The 25,502-nt window shown below is 38.5% G+C and overlaps 2 protein-coding genes across 2 annotated transcripts in view; one reads left to right on the forward strand and one right to left on the reverse strand.

Annotated features, from left to right (window-relative positions):
* LOC137273954 (vacuolar protein-sorting-associated protein 36-like) overlaps window positions 1-17,210 on the reverse strand; it is a 30,464-nt gene extending 13,254 nt beyond the window's left edge. The window contains exon 1 of the mRNA XM_067806880.1: window positions 17,014-17,210. Coding sequence (XP_067662981.1) covers window positions 17,014-17,109 — 96 coding nt within the window. The 5' untranslated portion in view covers window positions 17,110-17,210. The remainder of the gene's footprint in view (window positions 1-17,013) is intronic.
* Window positions 1-23,784, forward strand: part of LOC137273959 (uncharacterized) — a 230,421-nt gene extending 206,637 nt beyond the window's left edge. The window contains exons 2-4 of the mRNA XM_067806886.1: window positions 17,452-17,531; window positions 21,771-21,973; window positions 23,436-23,784. Of these exons, the coding sequence (XP_067662987.1) occupies window positions 17,480-17,531; window positions 21,771-21,973; window positions 23,436-23,492 (312 nt within the window). The 5' untranslated portion in view covers window positions 17,452-17,479 and the 3' untranslated portion in view covers window positions 23,493-23,784. The remainder of the gene's footprint in view (window positions 1-17,451; window positions 17,532-21,770; window positions 21,974-23,435) is intronic.
* The last annotated feature ends 1,718 nt before the right edge of the window (window positions 23,785-25,502 follow it).

Consider the following 25,502-nt stretch of genomic DNA (forward strand, 5'->3'; position numbering starts at 1 on the left):
TTATTTACTTAGCCAATAATGAGCAATCAATCAATGTATTGCCGGTTAATCCTTTGAAAGAAGGATGTTGTTTTTACATAGACACAGACACGACAGCGTGTATTCAGTATAGAATAGTAAATGTACATACATAGACACTACCTTTTGACAAATCCCCCATTTAAATCCCCATAAAACTAATTAATCAATCAGCGTGTTATCGGCTAATCCTTTGATCGATCCAGACAAAAGAAATGACAAATGGGGGCCTTTGCCGGGTAATCTAAGTGGCGTTACCACTAATTATACCTGTCACAAATTCATTAACTGAGCATCAAGTGAATAATGAGAAATAACGACAAACACGGATTACAACCTAGCGACACCAAGGGATTTTGACAGAATCGTCTATGAAAACAAGGGTTGTAACTCAAAAACTAGGCAAAGCAGGAGACTAAACTAAATGATAGTAGATTGTGAGAACATATAGTTTTCATTTTTTTTCAACAGCTTTCGCGATTTCAGGTTTGTACAAACCCCTGAAATGTAGATGAATACTGCACAGACCCTCATTTCTATACCCACTATTATGTCACGGAGACGCGCCGCTCTGATTGGTTGAAATTTCGTTTGCGGTTGAGAATTGTGCACTGTCAACAAAAAGGTCGATTTAAGGTAATTAAAGATCGAAATGAGCAGTTTTAATCACGGGGTTTCATTTATAACGATGTCAGCAAATGATTTTGCATTTGTACCCTATTAGAGTATATGTGACCTTTAACCACTAGGCTGCCCAACCACCCCAGCTCTAAAAGCATTATTACAGATGCTTCGGTAGATGTACGATTTATTCCCATTTAATGTGGAATAGAATCGCAGATTTGAGGTTTTGCTGGATACATTTTCATTATATTCAATACACAGAATCAATGTGAACTTACGACAGACAAAAACATCCAGTTCCAAACCATTTTTTTCCCAGGTATCAACAGTTCCACAAAACAAAGGACAAGTCAGCCACCTCTGCAGGGAATGAAACCTTCACAATATTACACTACAGTGGACAATACTTAGTTTTCTGTCTGTATTTCACTAGGTCAAAATAACATTTGTAGATTTAATATGAATACAAAATCCACCATGACCACTGCAAATTTATTATTTTATGGTGCTGATGAATTTTTACTAGCCAGGGGCCACAGGAACAGTGTACTTTTCACACATGTTTCCTATCTCCAAATGGTGAGCTGCATAAGTTACAATTGCCAGAATTTTCCAAATAATTTGGAGCTGCATCTTCACAAATGTACATAGTTTTACCTCGACTCATAAACATGTCTTTCTCTATTTTACATTTTTGTCCTGAAATTCCAAGATACTAAGTTGGCAAGTCACAATTAGTAAAAAAAATTAGTCTAAGAACTATCAAAAAACATTTTCAAATATATTCTCAGATCTAGTATTTTCAAGAGCTATTACTTTGAAATTACAAGAAAGATACATGAAAGGAAAAGGCCCACTCACCAACACTTTAACTACTACAAGGTTCACAAGCAGCAGGTCCTAGCTAGAACTGGTCTCACCAACCCATTCTTGTCATAAAAGAAACTAATGGGATTGGGTGTTCAGGCTCACTGACTTTTCTGACATCCAAAAACAGCATAAAACAAGGGTCTTGAAATACACCAGCACCATATTGGATTCAAACATTGCCACAAACTGGTGGAAAGTCTGTCTTCCACATGCACTAAGCTGTTGTCTTCCACATGCACTGGGCTGTTGTGTCCTCCACATGCACTATGCTGTTATGTTCTCCACGTGCACTATGCTGTTGTGTTTTCCACGTGCACTATGCTGTTATGTTCTCCACGTGCACTATGCTGTTGCCTTCCACATACTCTAAGCTGTTGTCTTCCACATGCTCTAAGCTGTTGTCCTCCACATGCACTAAGCTGTTGTGTTTTCCACGTGCACTATGCTGTTATGTTCTCCACGTGCACTATGCTGTTGCCTTCCGCATGCTCTAAGCTGTTGTCTTCCACATGCTCTAAGCTGTTGTCCTCCACATGCACTAAGCTGTTGTGTTTTCCACGTGCACTATGCTGTTATGTTCTCCACATGCACAATGCTGTTGCCTTCCACATGCTCTAAGCTGTTGTCTTCCACATGCTCTAAGCTGTTGTCCTCCACATGCACTAAGCTGTTGTCCTCCACATGCACTAAGTTGTTGTGTTTTCCACGTGCACTATGCTGTTACGTTCTCCACGTGCACTATGCTGTTGCCTTCCACATGCTCTAAGCTGTTGTCCTCCACATGCTCTAAGCTGTTGTCCTCCACATGCACTAAGCTGTTGTGTTTTCCACATGCACTAAGCTGTTGTCTCCCACATGCTCTAAGCTGTTGTCTCCCACATGCTCTATGCTGTTGTGTTTTCTACTTGCACTATGTTGTTGTGTTTTCCACATGCACTAAGCTGTTGTGTTTGGGCATTTAAGTCAAGCATGGTGCTGGTGGTTTTAACACCATTGCTTGCTATTGAATTTGAAAATGTTTCATTTCACTGAAACTCAACGAACATTGAATGAGTTGTTTCAATACAAGTTCGTGCATGTCACTTTCAGTGCATTTATCTCAGAATATAAATAACATAACCATGTTTACATACAAATATCAAATTCTATACTTTATGTTTGCAATCTATTTCATCACAAAAATCACAACAAAAAACACATTCAAAAATAACTCTTTATTGGATACAATAAAACAAAATCCAATGATCATAGAACATTTGTAGTTTTAATGATTTTAACAAATTTGAGGCTGCCATGGTTACAAGTTCAAAAGAATATGGGAAACATAAAATTTAGATGTGTCATGTTTCTTAATCATACGATTCACACTAATTCAAGAAATAGCGTTTTCTCGTTCTTAACTTTGTGACCACTTTCATATCTAAAAAGGAGATGAGACTTAATTACAAATTTAAAAACCAGGAATACAACCATCACTATAGTCTATTTGCACTGAAAATATACCAATGAATTTCAAAAGAAATAAAAAAGTAAATTAATCAAAATAGGGCAACAAGGGGATAAGCACAGTAGTTGGAACAGTCAGATAAATCCATGTAGGACATGTGATGAGCATTAACATAGATTCCACATCCCAATTCCGTACTTCCGGAACCACATGAGATGCGCACGATGCTCAGACGAATCAGTACGCTAGCGCTTTGGAATCGGTAAGACATGTGACAACTGTGCAGAAGAATTCACTTTTTTCACAACCTATACTGGATTTACGATCATCGTGTTGAACACTTGTGTGCTGCGTGTGAACGAAGAGATTTGGAAACAGGCAAAATTGTTCACTAGAACAAAGGACCTAAACTATCAAAACGTACCGGGGCTTGTTATGAAGGCAATGATACCCTTAGTACAGATTACGGATGCACTCCGTAATTTGGATTTGATTGGTACAATATAAAAGGCATCAGATACCATCAGACTACTTGCAGGGGCTAATGCTGACATCAACGTCAAACGAAGGGATAACTTCAAACAAGATCTAAATGGTCCATATAAACAGTTATGTTCCAATCCCACCGAGCCTTCCACAAAGTACCTATTTGGTGATGATTTGCAGAAAAGGATCAAAGAGATTCATGCATCTACCTAGCTGGGTAAGAAGATAAATCATCATGGTTATGGACAAAAGTTCAGCAAAGGTGCCAACCGGTATGATCCGTATGAGAGATATGATCACAAATCATGCCCTTATCATGGTCATAGTAAGGGGTCAGCGTCCTCCAACTAACAGAGGAAAGTCTTACGGGCGAGGTTGTGGCTACAACGGCAACTCTTTCTTAGCCAAGCGGCAGAAAGAGGAGATTGCTCAATAATGAGAAGTGAAACCCCCAGGAGAGAGGTCACAATGGAGGTGAGACATCATGGCAAACTAGCCTGCAGGAATACCCCTGGTAACTATATTGCGGGGAAAACCAGTCTATTTTTAGAGAACAGGGCCCCGTTTCACAAAGCTCTCGTAAGCCTAAGATCTCGTAAGTTTTCTCGTAGCATCCGTGGCTCCTGTGTTACAGTATAGGAGGCACAATGGCTACGAGAAAACTTACGAGATCTTAGGCTTACTAGAGCTTTGTGAAACGGGGCCCTGGTATGGAGTTACTGCAGATAAATGGATATTGTCAAGTATAGAGGGAGTGACCCTTGATTTGATTGAACTTCCTGTCCAAAAGTTTGCACCTAAACCCATTTCATTCAATGATGCCGAAAGGGTACATATCAACAGTGAAATCCTAAACATGCTGGACAAAAGAATAATAGAACACTGTGAGCAGTCAGAAGGAGAGTTTATCTCTAATATTTTCACCAGGGTTAAGAAAGATAATACTTTTAGGGTTATCCTTAATCTGAAGATTTTTAATAACCTGGTTGAATCCCACCATTTCAAGATGGCGACATTTAGATCAGCTTTGTGTTTGGTTCACAAAAACTGCGATTTTGCTTCAACAGACTTGAAGGATGCATATTTTTCTATACCAGTCAAATACCAAGATAGAAAGTATCTTCGATTCATTTGGGATAAAGAACTTTTTCAGTTTACATGCTGGCCAAATGGGCTTACATCTGCCCCTCGGATTTTTACTAAACTCTTAAAGACGGTGTTTTCGTCATTCCAACAGCGTGGCTTTACAAATTCCCCATACCTTGATGATGCATTGTTAATAGGGGAAGATGACCAGCATTGTGGTGAAAATGTGGCTGAAACTGTGAACTTGCTTGACAACCTGGGATTTACTGTGCACCCGTCAAAGTCAGTGTTAAGTCCTACAAGGGAGATAATTTATCTTGGTTTTGCAATTAACAGTGCAATGACTAGATTTAACTAGTGACAAGCAATGAACCTTACTCGGGATTGTCAAAACACTCATTACGGACTCTGTAACTAGTAACTGAGCATGCGAAGTTGTTTGCGATTTGTGCTGATGTTTTAGCATATTTAGTAGACACATGTGTTTTAATAAATTTGCATATAAACTATATCCGTTGGAAATTGTTTTTATTTGTGGGCCGCTGGGTTAAAGATATGGTCCTGACTCTAAAGATCTCATGTGATTTCGGAAGTACGGAATAGGGAGCTGGAATTTAAAAATTAACGAGACTTACCTGTAAGGTGAAGTTTGATTTAAATTCCACTGGCCTATGAAGTACTGAGGGGTCACCCTTTTCTCCACACCCCAGAATAATTCAGTACCATATTTTCACGTTAAAAACTGATTCGTCTGAGCATTGCACGCATCTCATGTGATCCCTTAGTACTTCATAGGTCAGTGGAATTTAAATCAAACTTCACCTTACAGGTAAGTCTCGTTTAATTTTTAAATCAACCCTACTTGCTCTCTGTGTTTCATCTAATGTTTGTAACACAAACCTGTAGTAGCCATTTAAATCGGTATGTGCGATTGCCAACTTTCGCTATTTGATCGGCTGTGGTCTGTCAATCTAAAAGGATACCTGATACGACCTCCTACTAGGGTTTGTTAGACTCAGTGTTGGAGTGTAACAAATAATACTGAGACTAAGTTTACTTAGACTGTGATCATTGCTTAACAACTCTTACTTACATTGAGTAATATTCTGTGACTTAAATGTTCAATTGGGAAGGTAAAATTATGAGGATCTGCATTCTTAATTTCACTGTATTCAACTTACTTATTTTTATCAAGAGTGAAATTCATTGTTATGTTTTCACTGCCAACAGACTATAGTTATATATTTATATTAACAATCTCTAAAGTAAACCTGCCATTACTTTCTCAATACAAACCATAAATAAGAACTGAACGCTTTTCACACAAAAAATTAATCCCTCCTTGTTCAAGGTCCTCAATTGTTGTTCATTGTCATGCCAATGTAGCTTCACCATTATCTCCATCAACAGAGGCTGGTAGAACTGCAAACATGGACTCTTTAACACAACAACAAAACCTAGTGAAATTATAACTGCATTGTCAAAGTACTAAGATACAAACATAATGATGAAGCATTTATGTCTTTAATGACTTCCAAATGTTTGTTAGCTGAGCTCTCGGTACCATGGTACAAATCTGCAATAGTTTCATCACATTAGTGTGTATGGGTTATCATACCAATCTGGTTCCCGCAAGTATTTCAGCATCACATAATTTCGAACCTTCTGAGGCAGTTCCAGCAAGCTGGTCTCACCCTTTATAAGACGTCCACTGCTTGCTTGAAGTATGACTTTTCGACAAAGCACCCTCAGTTTACGTGGATTCTGAACAAGAGTCTGCAAGGAGTCTTTGTTCAGTGGAAGGAAAGATAGGTCTGATAAACAAAAGGCTTTCACCTGAGTGTCATCAGTTGCTACATAGTGAGAAAGGTTGACTGAAACTTCCAGGAACATGAGGGCAATTCTGCTCAGCTTCTCAGGGATGCAGTATGTAAGTGGATAAACTTCACGACCTGAGCCAATATCTGGATTAGCGCCAGCCTGAATTAATGACACAAACAACGATTCCTCAGGACCCAAAGCTTCAAAGGAAGTTGGAATAATAGGAAAGTTGTTTTCCCCAAGGAGATCTCGTGTGAAATATAACAGTGGTGTTTCTCCAGTCAGTGTCTGTGAGTTCACATCAGCACCATGTTCACACAACATCTCCACCGCAGGCTGTGCAGACATAAACACACTAAGAGATCCCATCAGCATGAAATGTAATGGTGTCATTTTTGACACTTTTGTGATAAAACCATCTTGGTCTTCAAAGAAAGCATCAACACAGTTGTTCACTTTTGCTATCCATGCACACAACATATTTGAGTCAACATACACAGTAGGTTTGGCACCATTTTCCAACAACCACTTTACGATTTTCATATTCTGACCCCAACATGCTATGAAAAGGGGTGAAAATGGAGTCTCTGGGGTGAAAGTATTTACATCAAATCCAAGCTTCTGAATCACTTCTAACCTTTCCACAGAATCATCAAAACAGGCATAATGATACGGATTGGACAAACGTAACTGACATCCCTTTTCAACAAGTCTTCTCATAAACTTTGCATCACACAAACTGACCACAGCCTCATCAACAAGAGAATGTCCATTACTATTGATCACTGATAAATCAACATCAAGGTTTAAAAATATCTCAAACATATTATCAAAGATGAAATATTCTGAGACTTTTTCATAAAACACTCTCAATCCAAGTTTGCGCAGCAGAATATGAAGCATACTGTCTCCAACTGTTGCCTTTGTCTGAACATCGTTATCAGACAGCTGTGGATTATCCTGATTAACACTTTCACTTTTAATCTTCTGATTCACATCGGCTCCTGCAGCTATTAACTGTTTGAAACAGCCAACCTGTTTTTGTTTGATTGCCATGTACAATGGAAACACACCATAACTGTTGGATGTATTGACATTTTGTACACCTGCCTCCAGAAGTATTTTCAATATTTCTGGTTTCTTGTAGCGAATTGCTAGGATAACATCAGTATCACCATGACTGGTCAGGCCTGTCCTATCAATACCAGTATCTAATAGGATCTTCACTATTTCACCATGTCCATTAATAATTGCTGCTCCAAGCAAGCAGCTTCTGTTGTTTTTCAGATCTTTTATCTGATTTATTCCAATTTCCTTCAGAATAAACTGGAGAATTTTTGCTGCACCTTTTGTACAGGCTTCTAATAACACCAAGTGCAACTGTTCTGGTATATCTTCATCTGTTGTGTCAATAAAAATGTCCAACAACTTTGGATTATCAGTGTCAAGAGCAGCATGAATGGATCCAGGAAGTGTGTCCTCACAAATGGCTTCTTCATACATGTAATACTGGAAAATATTATCTGCCATGTTTGTCCAAAAGTACTGTCAGATCAAACTCATGAAATAATCTGTTATATCACCATGTCAGCCACCATTTGAGAGGGCAACTTTTCCCTGTTCCACAATCATTGATCATGAAAGTAGGGCATGTCAAGGGAAGTAACTCTAAATACTTCTAAAAGAGGCCCTGTTCAGGAGGGAAATGTTTTGTCAGGATATTTTCATTGGCATATACATGTCGTGTAGGTTGCAAATATCATCAAAGTACAGGTGCCATCCATATACAATGAACAGCTACAATTTCAGTAGATGTGTCGACACTTGAACACAATAGTTTCAACAAACCCACTGCCAGAAATAAGCAACCCATTTGCGCTTTATAATGTACATTTATACTAATATTTCATATTTCTATCAGCAGTCTGATCATTAAAGATTATGGGTGGGTCTGTGGGATTAATAACAAATTTAACGATATTTTATTTTTCTGACCTAAAATCTCTCCATCAACATAGCATTCTTACAATCTGCAACACCACCACCTGCCCTCAAATTCTAGCCCCATCCATATCATAACAGAATTTATTTATTTACAGTCATTTATTTAAAACTGCTACTATATTTGAAGTAATATATTGGTCTTAATGATTACAGATGATAAGATCTATCCATAAAAACTGATAAAGACTTCTTATAATCATAGCACCAAACATTACTGTCCATCTACAATTTCGTTTCACTCGGTGGATGGGTGGTTGAGTGATTGATTGAGTGATTGAGTGAGTGAGTGGTTGAGTGAGTGAGTGGAGTTTCATTCCACGTTGAACAGTGATGAAAGGTGAAAGCAGTGAAGGTACATTCAACAAATCAATAACCATGAATATAGTTTTGACTTTAAACGTTAAAAACACAAGTACTTTTTATGTGTGGTCTTTCCGTGGAACAGTTGGTGTCATGCATCCAACAGTTGGTGAAATCCCACCATAAATCAAATAACAATGCATTTGAAAAAACAAAACTTATCAACATAAAAACAAACGACAGTTATGAAAACAGTTTTTATTCATTTCAAATTTCAGCAATCAACAAAAATTGACAGTTATTTAACAGGATTATCATACAACAAAAAAAGGTAATGTATGATGCATGTATCAAAATATACATAAAGTGTACGTCTTCATCAGAATATATATAAATATTTAATGACTGATGTACCTAATTTATCACACCTTGTGCAGCAGCTACTGCTATTTACCACACACCTGGGACATCATTTACCATATGCCTTGTACAGATTTCATCACACAGTTTGAACAATATTTATCACACATCTTGAAGTTGTAAAGTATTTACCTTACAACTAGTGCAGTAATAACCACACATCTTGTACAATATTTATCACAGTATGGACAGTATTTATCACACAACCTGCACAGTATTTACCACACACCTTGTAAAGTGTTTATCACACACATCACACAGTACTTACCATACATCTTTCACAATATTTATCACATACCTTGTATAATTTTATGAGACACCTTGTTGAATAGCATTGATTACACACATTGTACAGTATTTACCACAGAACTTGTACTTATACACATCTAACCCAACATTGTACACAATGTCCATTAGTATCATAATTCTGACTCTGCATTTCATAATTGTTCATCAACTTTCTATGCAATGTAACTCCATTAAACATTTCAAGCATACATAGTCTTGAAGCTTCACTGGCAACATATGAAGACATTTTCCCACATCAGCTAAATGTCGTCCTAGATTTTTGTCTAGTATAACATTACAACTGAGCACCATAAGACTACGAGGACGGACCAACAGGGGAAGTTGTCTTCAAAGAAAAATAGAAAGACCTTCAACGAAGATGTCGCTCTCGTCTCAGAGGAACCATGAGGTGTTTGAAAAGAAGAGCCATTCCATAGTCTGCCCACCTGTACACAGTCATCAACCGTTGCTCTGCCTTGAAGGAACAGCACCACCATATGCTGATAGCTGGTAACATCTATTGTGTCTTGCCATAATCATGGACATCTGATCTTCTTGCTTGGATAAGTTGTAAGAAGAGAAAGGACAATGCTGATGTACCAACTACCATACACAGTTCATGCATTCCCTTAAGCTCCCGATTTCACCAGGAGCTCAAGGATAGTATAACCAGGACATTTAGAGTTGCCCTCAGGTGACAATAGACAAAGTCCTCAGTCTGAATTCAGTACCTTGAAATACCACATAGTACTGCATGTATAATGGATATGTTGTCAATCTTCAGTTGTAAAAGTTCTTGAAAGACTTGAAATGCACTTCCAGTCCATTTAGGCAAGACCTTCAGCAAAGCTGTCATTCTCAGATTTGCCCCATGTTGAACCAACCACTGAGTAAGGTCAAATATGACCAAGGCACAAGTCAGCATTAAAGCAGTGATCATGGTGATAGGGGTTTCTTCACAAGTCATGTCAACCTCAAAGTTAGAGTTATATAGAAACTAAAAAACTCTCATTTCCTGTGATTCCATGAGACAGGCATAATGGTAAGGATTAGCCAAATTGACTGCAAAGTCGCCATTCAAAAACTTGTCCAATAAATTTGTGTTTGTCAGATGATTTAAAATCAGTTCGTCCAACAAGGAATGACCAAGGCCATTGCAAACAAGTTCACTTGTCATTAACAATTATTTCAAGCACATCAAAGGAAGTCTGACAAGCAGACTGGAGTGTCCGATTTGCTCTCCTCAAAAGTAAGTGGGCAACAGTATCTCCTATAGAAAATTTCTGCTGAAAAACATTGAAGTTATAGATCAATTCCACATGTTTCAATACTTGATTTACATAAGCTCCTGCCTCAAACAAAATCTGCACAACTTCAGGAATATCCATCACTCCTGCTAAAAACAATGGAAAATGACCAAGTTTATTTGGAGCCTTCAAAAAGCCTCCATCTTCAATCAGCATCTTCAAAAGGTCAATCCTTTCAAACTTAATGGCCAAATTAACATCAGAATCCCCTTCAACATTTAAATTACCCCCACTGAGCTCCTGCAGACATTAAGTATGTTAGGATTTTCTTTGTGTCATACATTATGGCAATGGCCACCACTGAAGCACTTTCGTCACTGAAACATTCCTTCTCTAATTCAAGAATCATCTCCAAGAGCTACAGGAAAACAGATTCTGCTTTTGTACAGACAGATGTTTTTAAGCATTGAAGCTTTTTCTCCTTACTAGGCATGTAGTTCTTCACAATATTTTTCTCATCCCTGACACTTCCTCATCAGCAGACAAAATCATGCAATCATCATCTGGTAAGAACTGGCTTTCATCAAAGAAATTGTCAAGCCAGTTGTCTTCCTCCTAATAGTCCTCTCTCAAAGTGTCTGCCATCTCAGTTCTTGCTGATATGAAAAGCTATTTCCTGGTAATAATGAGCTAACTGCTTGATGCCTGTTTCATGTTACCAAGTGAAAGAACTTAAAATCATAACTGAAGGGACCCAATAATTATAAAAGTGAGTATATGTTTACAAGTGTCCCACTATTGCACAATCTGACAAAGGGAAGTAACTCTAGAGTCATTACACTTATAAACATTATGCCAGTGCAGAGGCCCTGTTTGGGTGAATTGAACATTAGAGCTGATGATGGATTCACCTCATGATTTCATTCTATTCCACAGTGGGATCATGTGTGCATCACCAACTTGTTGAGTTGTGTCCTTTGGGCATTACAGAAACTTATTTTGGGGTTCAATGCCGGTTTGACCTGATTTAGTTTCTTTGTCGGTCAATATCGGTCGTAACAGTGATCGTGGGTCACACCAAACTTCTGAAACCTGCATCAGTTTGGTGTTACCAGCTGTGCACTTTGAAATTTAAACAATGCAACAAAACTATTTTTTATAAAAATAAATGGTTATATGATATTGACGGATCAAGAACTAGATAATCAGTGAAATCTGACCCTTGTGTCAACACATCAGGATGTCAAACACACTGAGCTGTCGAAACAGGAACTTTTTGAACAACGTAATGTCACATGATTTACCAGGTCTAGGTGATATATAATCGGCATTGTGAAGGCCTTTGTCAGTGAGGGAAAGTGTCACAGAAACACAGTTGAGAATAGCGGATAAAATGTTGATGTTACTCACTCGCTCACAGGAACACCTTCACACTGAACATGCTGAATATGAATATGATGAACAATCACAATATATGCAGGGATTTACAAGGAACAAACAAGGTCCATGGGACTGAAATATATGGAACATTTTAGATTTCTAAGCTCCAAAGTCGCAAGATTGTAGACTAGATCCATCACTGATCTAAAGTCTTGTTTTATCTTCATGTACTCTTGTGATCAAGAATGTTACATGTCATCCACTATGACACTTACATTTAAAATGAAATTACATGTGACCATCCATAAGAATGTTAGCTACAGCCTATTATGAAATTACACAGACAACAAGCAAGGTACAGCTTGACAAGTATCAGATGAGCATGACAAATGACCCCAGTCTGCATATATGGGAACACCCATAATTGGTACTGTTTTTGTGCTATTCCCTAACTCCAACCATGGTGTTTCACTATTACTGGTATTGGTTTTGTGCTATTCCCTAAACTCCAAACAGAACAACAACTAGAACCATACCCAAACTTCTTTTCCTTTGCAGTTTTTGGGGACTTACAAGCAGTAAGACACATAAGAGTAAGAACACTATAATAATGATAGTTCATTTATAAAGTGCATATTTCCATGCATAATGCATACTCAAAGAGCTGATTTCAGACCAAAAGGCCTTTTGGAAAAGGTAGGTCTGTAGCGATACTCGAAAGGTTGAAAGTTCTGTTATTTCTCTCAAATGTTGTGGGAGATGATTTCACTCTGAGGCTGCAGCACAAGAGAACATGCTTTGACTAAATATAAGTGTGCAGAAGATTGTTTCTTGGAGCAGAGGGATCTTGTTGGTTTGCATAGAGAAAGAGGTCAGACAGATATTGAGGACACATGCATTTCCAGAGAGACGTCTGAACGCAAAAATGCAGAGTTTAAAAGTGATGCGCTGTGAAATAATAATACTAATATTCAAAAATCAAACTCAGACACTTCAAATATATTTACAAAAGATTTAATAAAAACAAGATGAACAAAAAAAGATGAGCATCATAAAAATACAAATCTTTTGAGCTTCATAAAAATACAGATCTTTCAAGCTTCATAAAAATACAGATCTTTCAAACTTAGCATACTTAATGAACCTTCTTCAAATACAATGTAAAGATACCTGGTTACATTGGTAACAAACTAGAGACGCTGCAACATATATCATGATTCACCATTTAACTGGGTCCCATTATGAACATCCTACTTCATCAGTGTGTAAGCATGACTGGTCACTAAAAGATAAATAAAGTAATGGAAATTCTACTTTGCGAGCATGCCACTAGCCAATGCCAATGCACATTAGAAAAAGTATAATATCCTGACAGGGGAAACATTTTCAACGGAATGGAATAAACTGTCACATTTTCCCTTAATTTCTCTTCATCACCTGCTTCCTCCTTGGCTTCATCATTTGCATTTTACCTATACTGCAAATCAGATATTCCCTACCTTTTTAATGGAATGTCAAAATGAATTAAAGCGTAAATAGGTTGTCAGTGTATCACTAGAATGTTCACCTGAATCTCAGTGTTTAATGAGGTGCAGAAATGTGATTCCAGTACTAATCAATCTTCAGAATGGATGCAGAAAAATATATACTGAATCATGAAAAGGCAAAAAAATGTACAGTTTCCTTGATAAGCATCATATGGTTCCTGGAACTAAATGATTACTAAATCATATGGTTCAGCACAGTACACAAATTCATCACTTCTCTGGACCCCTAGTTTTGCTGGCCAATGTAACCTTGCTCCATACTGTCAACTCTGGTTTGTCCAGATTGAGCATCTACAGAACTTCACTTTGTGTCATATACTAGTATAGCAGGGGTCCTTCCGTGCAGTGAGAGGGTCCTGTGAAGTAATGGTGTAGAGAACTGTATGTTTTGATCATTCCATACAGCCTGAAATGAATCACAGATCATGTTGACTAAAGGATGAAGTGATGCATGTAACCATTGTAACAGCTCTGAAAGAAACAACCAAACACTTTGTAAAGTTCATATATGTGTTGTCCATACAATGAATAATATTGTGAATCCCTCGGGATGCAGTGAATTGTTTTGCCACATCAGTTCTCTCCATTTGTGAGTGATGGAACCTGCTATATTCTTGAGAATCTATTTTCCATCATCGGAATGCAGCATCAATGGCCTGTGACTTTAGTCACAAGTTCTAGTTGGTCTGGTAGGTTCAATTTACAACAGTCTCTGTATTTGAAACACGGCACATTGCCAGGCTGCCATTAAAAAACACAGATGGTTGCATCCTTTCCCACAGAGGTTACTTGTCATATCTTCCTACGAACCTCTGTTCTAATACGGCTCTTTCATGGCGCAAGTTTTCAAGATTTGTGATTGGTTGCCATCTGATTTAGTTGTGGAAGCTCAGATGTTCTTTCAAAAGTAATCATTCGTAAGGCCTTGGTAATTTCCGTATGCATCAGCAAAAACTAGAACCTCTTTCCCAAATTTTTCTCCTCGACAGAGCACATCCATGAAATGGCGGTTCAATGGCGTCTCTATCGCCCTCATTGACAACAGACAAGTTAACCATTAAACTTGTGTGTCACATTAACACAAGTCGCCAACTTGATTAGGTTAGTCAAGCTGGATGTAAGCTGGTGTGTCATGCGTTTTGATTGGATAGAAATAAGGGAGATAATTCAAGTTGCGATTATTTGCTGCTAAGTGATTTTATGAGAACCAGCAAGTATGGTTGTATTAGAACAGAGGTTTGTAGGAAGATATGACAAGTAACCTCTGTGGGAAAAGAATGAGATGGTTGAAGTGATGACAGAAAGGGTAATGCCATCATGAGACACTTAATCCATTTCATTTTGTGAAATCCAGTAAATCTTTCAAAGACAAATATTCCTGTACTACGACAGGTAACATAGTAAAGTGCTTCTTAACCTCCAGCAAATCACAGGCCTTACATCTGTCCAGTACCACCTTACGGCAATGTGACAGCAACGTACGTGGATGACAGAAACAACGGTCAATCATCTCATCTGAAACCATACCTCCAAGACGACAAAAATGATGCACTATTTCAGAGATTGGCAATGCTGTTTCCTGCGCAAGATAGAAGGACATCTCAATCATCATGAGAATAACGCCTTTACAAACCCTGCCTGTACAGGACTCCAAAGTTAATGTAACATTCCCTGTCTGATTTACAAGACAGGAATCTGGATTGACTCCAGCTTGTAAAAGCAGATGTATCACTGAAACAGCTTCTTCTGACATAACAACTTTTGCTGTGAAAGGAATTCTTCTAGTCATAGCCTTCAGAGCAGTGTTCAAAACTGTATAATTCTTAGAAGATCTTGCATTCACATCACCACCATGTCTTATCAACAACCTTATAATCTTGCATCGCTCATCTGTCATGTCCTCTGAAAACCGTGATACGGCAAAGTGCAGTGGGGTTAAGGATGTTCCATATTCACTTTCACTCATAAGTGACCACTCAAACGAATGGATGCGTTTAAATCTGTGTGGTGTTTTTAATGTGCAAAAGTTTGGATCGGCACCATTTAGCAACAGCCATTCAACTGCATCAACATTCAACAGTTCACAGGCAACAGCCAGAGCAGTAAATGAACATTCAGATAGAATGTCAACATTTGGTTGTTGTTTCTTCAAGTGTTCAAGCAGAATGACACAGGATTTTGAGCCCAGGGTACACAGAAAATGGTAAGGACGAGCTACATTGATTTGGCAATCATGTCGTAATAATCTTTTATAAACATCTTCATCATCTACCATCTTCAGAATCATTTCATTGAGTATTGAGTTACAATACTTTCCAAAGTCAAAGCTTCTTTCATCAAGAATGGCAAATAGCATCTCACGATATGTCTCGTATAAATCAGTGTCTTCTTCTGATCTTCCATACACAATTTTGTGAACAATTATGTGAGCAACTGAGTCCCCTGGTGCTGAAACTCTGTTTTCTGGCATATAGTCTTGACCAGTCATCTTCACCCTTCCCATTTTCATGTTGACATTTGCCCCTGCTTTAATCAATAACTTCACAACATCTGCACGGTTCATTTCTGCTGCCAAAAACAAGGGGAAATGGCCAAGTTTGTTCTTCGAATTGATGTCTTGCTTTAACTCTGTCAAAGTCTTCAAAACAGACATCTTATTGTGTCGAATTGCCATCAGGATGTGGGTATCTCCATAGGCATTCAAGTTAGATCTTTGAGCACCTGCTTTGATTAAATGTCGAACTGCTTTCTGTGAGTCACACATAACAGCTGTAGCCATCAAAGAACCACTTTCTTGCTTGAAATATTTCTTGTTGGTCTTACACATAGAGATTTGTTCCAGCAAACGGTGAAATCTCACCTCATCCATCTTCACAATAGCCGCAGTTATTTGCTCAATCAGGTCATATCCATCCAGCTCCACCATATCCACACAGTCACTGTCAGTTTCAGAAGTCATCGTTTCTTCACACAACAAGTCCGTTGGACGTTCTTCGTCAATATTTCCAGTTATCACTCTCTTCCCACTTATTGATAACACACTGCTAACCCCGTTATCACACCTTGTATGCATTTTATATAAGTAGGAGAAACGTTCGCACCTATATTTTCAGGTAAATGAAAAAGAGACCCATGTGGACCTACCAAGTTACCACGTTGACACAAGATTGTGCAAGAAAATAAAAGCTCAAACTCAAAGAAATTGGACATTGCACAACACGAGTGCCAGGCCAATGTTAAGACGGACAACTCTTGGATCTTGTTTACATCGCATTATGGAGTCACCCTCAGGGTTAACGTATCGTCGTCACAGTTAGCTCCGGAAAGGTCATAACAACCGGCCACTACACACACTGTTCAACGTACATTTTGTAACTTCTTCTTGTCTCATCGACATCACATGGTCTTAGCAGCCAACTATTCATTCTACAAGATTGAAGCAACATAAAATCTCTATGTAAATCGAAAGCCTTACCTTGTCATGTCCGTCATAAAGACAAACGCCTGTTTGTTGCTCTACTAACGTCTCGCCGCCAATTAGAGATCCGTCACTCCATTCTAAGCGATCCATCTTCGTATCATTTAAATTGTCCGTACTCTCGTTATTTTGTTATTTTCATGGGGCGCTTGTAACAGCACGATCCCGCAGTAACTTTTTTGCGGGCTGGGTTCCGTCTTCTCATATTAATCAGCGGTGAACGCAAGGGTTTTAGGATGGGAAAACTAGTCTAAATGCAGTAAAATCTCACCAAAAATGTAAGTAAATTAAGTGTGAGAAACAAAGCAGTACGTTATATTACACTTTTTCACCGTTTGTGATTGTTACGTCTTATTTATTTTGTTAAGCTTTAATCCCGTATTGAAATTCTTTTGTGCGGTTCTGCCATCAGCCATTGACAGAAGGACAGACTGTTGGAGGTCACGCACGTACCATTACCAAAATGTTGTCCAGAATATTGCCAGCGGCCAGAACTGCCACATCTTCTGTTGCGCGTATGTTTATGATATTAAGACTCTTTGGAATTTACATGAGTTTTCTGTTGGTGTGGTCCCGTAACAGTTATGTCGTCCGTTGTACAGTACCGTGTTCACCTTGCTTTTCAAAGAATACCGGCATGTAATACCCTCTAGTTCTAAATGATACGTTTCAAGGCATCCATGACCATAATTGTTAGAGAAATTCAATGACAACGATTTTACAATAGATAGAATCACCCACACACCTTCGACCTTTTTCCCACGGTTGTATTTTCGCTTGCCAAACTTGGATTCGTCGATCACCGTGGTTCCAGGGCCGCTGATCTGGGAACTAATTGCCTCGATGACTGTCATGCAGATCTCTCTGCAAAACATGTTCCAGTCCACAAGTGTGTGCTTGGAACTAATCCTGAGTTCCCGCTGGATGACATTGGAGGGAGTCTTGTACACCCACTAGTAAAATGCTTCATAACTTGAGCAAGAGTGTGGTGGGAACCGCTGAACCAGCTCCCCTCCTGGATAGAAACTTTTCGCCCGCATGTCTTGACTCGGCACCTCCACACCTCCACACTAGTCCGTCTCAACTGTAGCTGCTATCTTTTTTCTTAGTTAACTCGCTGCTACCACAATGGGGACAGGCTCTTGCGAAGTCACCTATGGCCTCACGGGTAGTCAACAAGAGCCAATGAATCGAAAGTTGAGCGATAAACGTCATCATATATCATCGCTTCGCTGGATTGGCTGCACAACATCTTGAAAACAATGGCTAGGTGTGGCTTCTTGCTTTGATGCATGGGTAGGCGGGGCCAAGCTCTGCGCATGCGCAGTAGATGAAAACAAACCATAATAGTTGGTTTCATTCACTGCGCAGAGCTAGTGTGGTAATGACCTGTTAAACGAGCACTAACTAACTGTGATCGCACTAGTGGATTCGAGGTAGCATGTCCGCTAAGTAGACTAATTAGCACCCATCTGGAATCCCAAAACTCCTGCTGAGAGCGTTCGAGCCCCGCCAGCACAGCGAAAAAATCGGAGAAAGTGCACACGGTAAAGTGCACTACTCCCATTCTGGCTAGAGTGCAGGTTACCGGGTGCGCAACCAGGGGACTAATGAGCGTGCTATAGCGAGAGCGCTCTGTACCGTGCTGCTGTATCCTTAGCCCTTGGGCACCCCCCTTCCAGGTCCTTAGCCCTTGGGCACCCCCCTTCAACTAGGTCCCTAGGGTTAGTGAGTAAAGGATAGGGTTGGCTTACATTAGATGCGATTATATCCATCCGAAAAAAGTCAGAAAAAGTGCATCTGGTAAATTGCACTACTCCCTTGAATTTGTGCTGAAAAGAACTTGGGTGTGTTGATCTCGTTACACCATTAATGTGACAAAATTTGGTGCACCACTTTTGGACCAAGCTTCTGCAGAAAGTAAAAATATTGTGATTTCTTGATTCTGGGACAAAATCCCTGTTCAAAATTTGTACTGCTAACTTGCCAATATTCTTGTTTATTTCATTGTATGCATAAGGCTATGCCAAGAAACATGCAAAATTGATGGTATGACACAGGTCTGTTTGTGTTGAGAAAATATATGTACACTAATTATGACTGTGCTAAAAACTAAACTCGCTCGCCTTTCTGATTATTAAAGTTACAGTCAGAATTCCTTTTTGATCTTAAGGCTTGGGTGAGAGGTGGTTGGGTGAGCTTGATGGTCAAAGTGTTTACTCATCACACCAAAGTAAAGGGTTGGGGTTTCCATTTGGTCAAGATGTGTGAACATGGTGAAACTCATTTCTTGTGTTCCTTACTGAGTGTTCCTGAAATGCTGTAACAGCTGGCATAAGACCATACACAATCACTCACCATCTCTTATGGGCACTCCATGCAATCCATTGCATGTTGGTGTAATGCAAGAGTTAATGTCTTTGATTTGGGGATAGAATAATCCTTTCACTTCAAAGGTGATTTCCAAGTTGACTTGCAGTTTGACTGTAGACAGCAATTAGATGCCTAATCTACTCCTGCATGATTAGGCTAAATGAAAAAGTGAAATGTTTCTCAGGCATCAGCTCGTCACTTTCATTTGTTCGCGAAACAAGTTTTTATTGTCTTTTAAAAAATAAGTTTGACTTTGCTGCATCAGTCCTCCATTTGTCCACTGTAAGAATGAGTGTTATACTTCCCAAGCTGTATTTCTGAGATAATAAGAATGTCCCTCCCTCTTTCCTTTTTTTTCTGTCAAATATCAGAAACAAAGTCCTACCGTCCTCGTCGCTTTTATGTCCAAGAAACATTTAATATTTTTTTACTGCCTTATGTCCATACATGTCCATGCGGGACTTACCGCCAAAATTTCTCTGGAGGGATGGTGATGGCATATCCAGGTTTAACTATATACCATTATTACCAAATAACCACAACTGTCTGGGTGTCTGGAGGTTGAAAGGTTATTTGTTCAGTCCTTGGCTTTTATAGTTAATGTTTCTTTGTCTGGCACTTACTTCTTGCTTGTTGTTACACCAGATATGACAATGCAACATTAAGCATGTATGAAGTGCTGCATTGGGCTGTACCATTAACTGGAGCTAAAGTACTTTCGGAAGTAAAGAAAAGCTGTATATTTTTTTCACGTTTATCTCTACAATTTATGTAGTTCATATGCGAAAGTGTGAAATATCTGTTAAATAAATTCAGTCCAACTACAGTTCCAGTCGTTGGGAGATAGGAAATATAAAAAAAGGACTCTACTGAGGAGCGACTTGTTTGGAACAGACTATGGCTTTATGCACATTAGTGTGCGATGATATTGTATTATAATGGGCACTTTTTTAAATGTCCATTTTTAAATTGGATTAAATGATAGGCGTCGTAAAAAATAATAAGTTTTATTTTGAAACTATTAAGGTTGTAGCTACCATGGAGTCTCACTATCACTATAAAAAGAAACGGGTAGGAGGGATTGTCTCAAAAGCAAAACAAGGAAGGATGCCTCTGATGATGGTTAGCATCTGGTTGGGGGATAGAGATATGTGCTAAGATATGATAATCCTTTAGGGGAATTAAGCTGGGAAAATACATAGCATATGATAACTATTTACAAATAATATCCAGTCATGAATATCTCCAGGTGATCATGTTGCCTGTATATTTTGTGATATTTAATATGACGTTTTTCTATGAGTATCATGGTATCATACTCTTTAACATATCTTATCACATCTTACACATCTTAGAAAGACTCATTAGAGGTTAATCTGTAGATGAGACATATTCACGCACATAAAAAGCACAAAATATACTCTTAAATAAAAATAGGGGATCTTCAGTTTGTTTTATTTAAAAAGAGTCAATCAATGTGGATATGATATTATTGAATGTTTTGAGAGTGCATCACCATTTGAACTTCCTTACAACCATACTTATTTGGAATGTAGTCGCTTTTGAAGGATGATTGGTGCATGGCATGTAATTTGCATTTATACGATTTTCGTTATAAAACAAACGACTAGAAACAAACACTAACAAATGTGTGATGGAAGATGAGTGTCAAAATTGATGTTCTAAGTGATTTCTTGTCCTTAAAGAAACATCAAAATCAAGAATGGACACCATGCACGTGTTCAGAGTTACTGCATTGTGAACGTACATATCATGGGTTGTGTTTAGGGGTGGTAATAGAGGGAAATGGTGGTGCATTCATGAGATGTCTGTCCTTGAATTGTTTCTTAACATTTACACTTCCTATCCAAATTGAAAGTTCATTATCCCCTACTATTTTTTTCAAAAGTTTACCTATCACGTCTTTGTTGTGTGTCCTCTTGAGCATTCAGTGTAGCTTGCCTCTATTCCAATTTGAGAAATACATTGGTCAGTGTACGATGAAGTTAATTGGTTGATTTGTTGTGTAATGTCTCATTCACCAAGACCCAGCTATATAGGGTCAAACTTTAATTTTTAGTGTATTTAATTGAGACTGGACCAGACAATCCAGTGATCAATAGCATGGGCATCAATAGACGCAGTTTTTATGCAATGTCATGTTACAACTAAGTAAGAGAACTTGACAACCTGATCTCGTTTGTCACCTGGATCTACCGGTAACTTGGATCTTCACTGGTGTGTTGAAGGTTACCGGAACAAACAAACGGACAAAAAAGAGGCATGTAAAAAAGGATTTTGCTGACTCATGACTTGTAGTTAATTTTTACCGAAAGTCCACATTGTCTAACCATCAAAATATCTCCCAATTTTCTTTTCAGGATTGCAGGCAGTTCGCTGCATGGGGGGCCAAACTCCTGCTCACTGGAAGAGTGACCTTGAACTTGTCACTGAGAACCGTGTAACAATGAATGACCACCCAATTCCTGAAGGCTCCTGGCAAGAGAATTACAACAAGAGAAACAGTAAATGGAACATGTATGTTGCTGTCTCCTCACTGATCCTGGCTGTGTCAGCTTTCGCTGTAAGTAGAAGTATGAAAAAATGTAAAACTGTCCAGACATTGCCATTGGGTTTCATATGATTGTGACCCGTGTAGGTCCCGGGGTAGAATAGGCCTTCAGCAACCCATGTTTGCCATAAAAGGCGACTATGCTTGTCGTAAGAGGTGACTAACAGGTCGGGTGGTCAGACTCACTGACTTGGTCGACAAATGTCATTGGTTCCCAATTGCGCAGATCGATGCTCATGTTGTTGATCACTGGATTGTCTGGTCCAGACTTGATTATTTACAGCTTTTACTGTTGTATTTCAAATCATTACGGTGTTGATTTTGACAAAAGATCTTTCCTTTGGTTAGAGTAATGGTGTGGAGGAAAGTGAGCAACTTTATCAGTGACAGTACAGTGCTCATTGGTGTTTCACTTAAGTGATTATATATTTCTCAAGTATTAAAGTAGGTTTAACTCTTGCAGAAGTGGACACAACTCAGTCTCAAAGTCAGAATGCTATTGCTGTAGTAATACTAGTATGGGGCGCTGTGGTAATTCTTTATCTGGAACAATTGAGACACATTTCATGTATGGAAATTACCAAAGGTTTTTGAATGCAAATTAGTGAAAGGGAGATAACTCCAATTTGTTTCTTTTGTCTTCTGCTAGATTCTATATCATCTGAAAATCTAGAATTGGCCTAATTCTGGTACTCCTAAGTGATCAATACCCCTGCTTCAAAATTAATGTTGAAGTGTTTGGTAGGTTTAATATGTTGTTTACTGGTCCCTCAGGGTCCATGGGTTGATGTGTACCCACTAAGGAAGTGCAAATTGGAAGCTGTCTAAACCAGCACTCATGAGGACAGCAGACTAGTCCGGTTTATGCAGCATGCCAAATTGTTGAGCTGACACTGTTACCTATGGCTAAAACTGAATGTTCTCGTCAGTTTCATATACATTGATGTATCATGTGATTTTCTTGATTACAGCACACATTTTTCTCAACTCACTGATTGGATGTACAAGTATACCCATACTGAACTAGGATAACATTATCTTTGTCGTCACCCATGTAGTTTCAATGCAGGATTAATTAGTGACAACACACATCCAGCCTACTCCAGATTATTACTGTAAACACATTCTGGTGACTCACTTCATGCAGATATCAGGAATTGAAAGCTGATGGATTGCAGAACTTTTAAGTGATGAAAAAAATACAGTCAAGTTTTGTTAATCTGACGGCTGTTGCACAGCAAATTGTCTGATTTACAAGGATGTCAGACGAAATAATTGAAATTAAGTTATGTTTATTCAGTTTGTTACCAACAAAAGTGTCAGATAAAGCCAATTGTTGGATAAACGGAGGTTAACGAGACTTGACTGTACAAGCCACGGACGGGATTGAGATTGTATGCGGGTGTTAAAAACTTGCTGGATCGGACAGCTTCCACTGTAGTTATTTTTGTGACAATTTCTCTTTATTTTGCAGCTTTACCAGTCTGGAGCAGTGTACCTCCATTCCACTCCCCCACTCAAGAAAAGTTAACTCAGTCGATGTTAGAGCAGCTATTTGACTTGTCAAGCACACATCAGGGATCCCATTAGCCTTGCAGATGAAGAGTGATAATCCTTGAAACGGAATGGGCACCACATATCGCCTTTGAGGACATATTTCATCAGGAAGCTTTTTAATATCATACGCTGCAAGTTGTTAGCTTGAATTGTCAGATAAAATGTAATTTAAGATTGTGTGACTGAGTCATTTTTGTTTTGTTATTGAAATACTAATGCCTACCATAGTATGACTGAAGCTACAAAGAATAAACTTTGGACTTGAACTTGTGTGGTTTTATGTTACATACTCCAGAAAAGTCAAGTTGTGTTTAATCTACTTGCTCAAAGCCAAGGACTAATATTATTTTCCACATTGCTTTTCATGTACTTTTAATGAAGAGGAAAGTGTCCTCATTCTTAAATATTACGGTTAAGAGCAAAACTACTTTATTACACTGTACATGGCGTTAAGAGAGAAATGTAATTCTTTCTAAGATGCCAAATTTGATACTTACTGATGACTAATCTAAAGCAGAAAACAACAGATGAGGAACAATGTCAACATAAATTAGCAATCCTCATTCATGGCAAAGTGACATACTGTTGATGTGATTGCCGCCTACATTAAGACTTGTGTTTCCAGGAGAACAAATGATACACAGTTTGAAGATGGTTTATGATCGGGTTAAATATATTCTCTACATTCTAATTACATCTGTGATTATCATAATCCATGTGGGGCAATATGAATGTCACACTTCTATTACCAACCGTATGTTTAGAACATTAAATCCAGATAGAACTGACTGATCATGTGACATTGTACACATGCATTGTGGCCCTGTGGACATAGACCGAGTCAAGATGTTTTTCCTGTTGAAAAAGTTAAACTGATGTTAGCTAAGTGAAGCAGCTGCAAAGAAAAAGTGTGGTGCTATGGAGTTGTATTGTAAGAGATTGTACTTGGCAATGACAACTGACATGCATTGTGACGTCCGATACCAAGGATAAGTTTGAATGGCATACTAACATGAGTACAGCTTGGTGTAATCCAAGAGAACAATTTTATCATCTGATAAATTACAGTTGGTGCATTTGATCTCCTTGCTAAACATATTAGAAATCTAGACATTTGTTAGCTTAAAGGACCAAATAAACATATACCAGATTCTTTCCTCAGGATTGGGCTAGGCACAGATGTAAGTTCTTTTTGCCTTTCTTTCTTCTGTCTTCTGCTAAGCTTATTGACAGAGCTGTATGTTGAAACAAGTTCAGTGTTAAATCACAGAATTATTTTTTATGTTAGGGGTGAGTGGTCATCAACAGTAATGGAACCAGGGACACCGGGGATGGACATTACATAGATATCAACCATTTGGCAAGCGTTTGGCTGAAGAGCTACTACCAGTGGAATGTGACAAGAATGTGAAGCAACTGTAGAAATGAATTAAAATGCCACAAGCCATCTTGAAAAATCATCTGTAATGGAGTTTAAAACCCGAAGAAAGTGTTTTGTTTTGATATGCATGTACTCACTTGATGACAACATGAGAATTGGTGAAGTCCAGAATAAATATGAGCTTTGACCCCTATGTTGATAAGCAACAGGATTATTTAAAATAGTACAAAATCCTTTGACAGTCTGTGATTAAATTCACTTGTTTACAGTGAGCGAGTTTAATCTTACATGGCACTCAGCAATATTCCAATTATATGGAGGCAGTCAGTAAATAATTGAGTCTGAACCAGACAGTTCAGTAATCAATATCAGGATTATTGGGAACCGACGATGTGTCAACAGGGTCATTGAACCAGACCAACCAATCAATTTGGTTGCCTCTTGCGACAAGCATGGTTACTCAAGATCTATGCTACCCCAGGTCAGCATCTTTGGAGCCAGACCCTATCATCCACTCTAGGACAGTTAAAAAGCTTTGTCATTCTCATACATTTAAAGGGGAAAACACTCTATCCTACATGACATGAGAAAGTGTTTAACATA

The sequence above is a fragment of the Haliotis asinina genome, chromosome 2 (genome assembly GCF_037392515.1).
Source record: "Haliotis asinina isolate JCU_RB_2024 chromosome 2, JCU_Hal_asi_v2, whole genome shotgun sequence".
NCBI lineage: Eukaryota > Metazoa > Mollusca > Gastropoda > Lepetellida > Haliotidae > Haliotis > Haliotis asinina.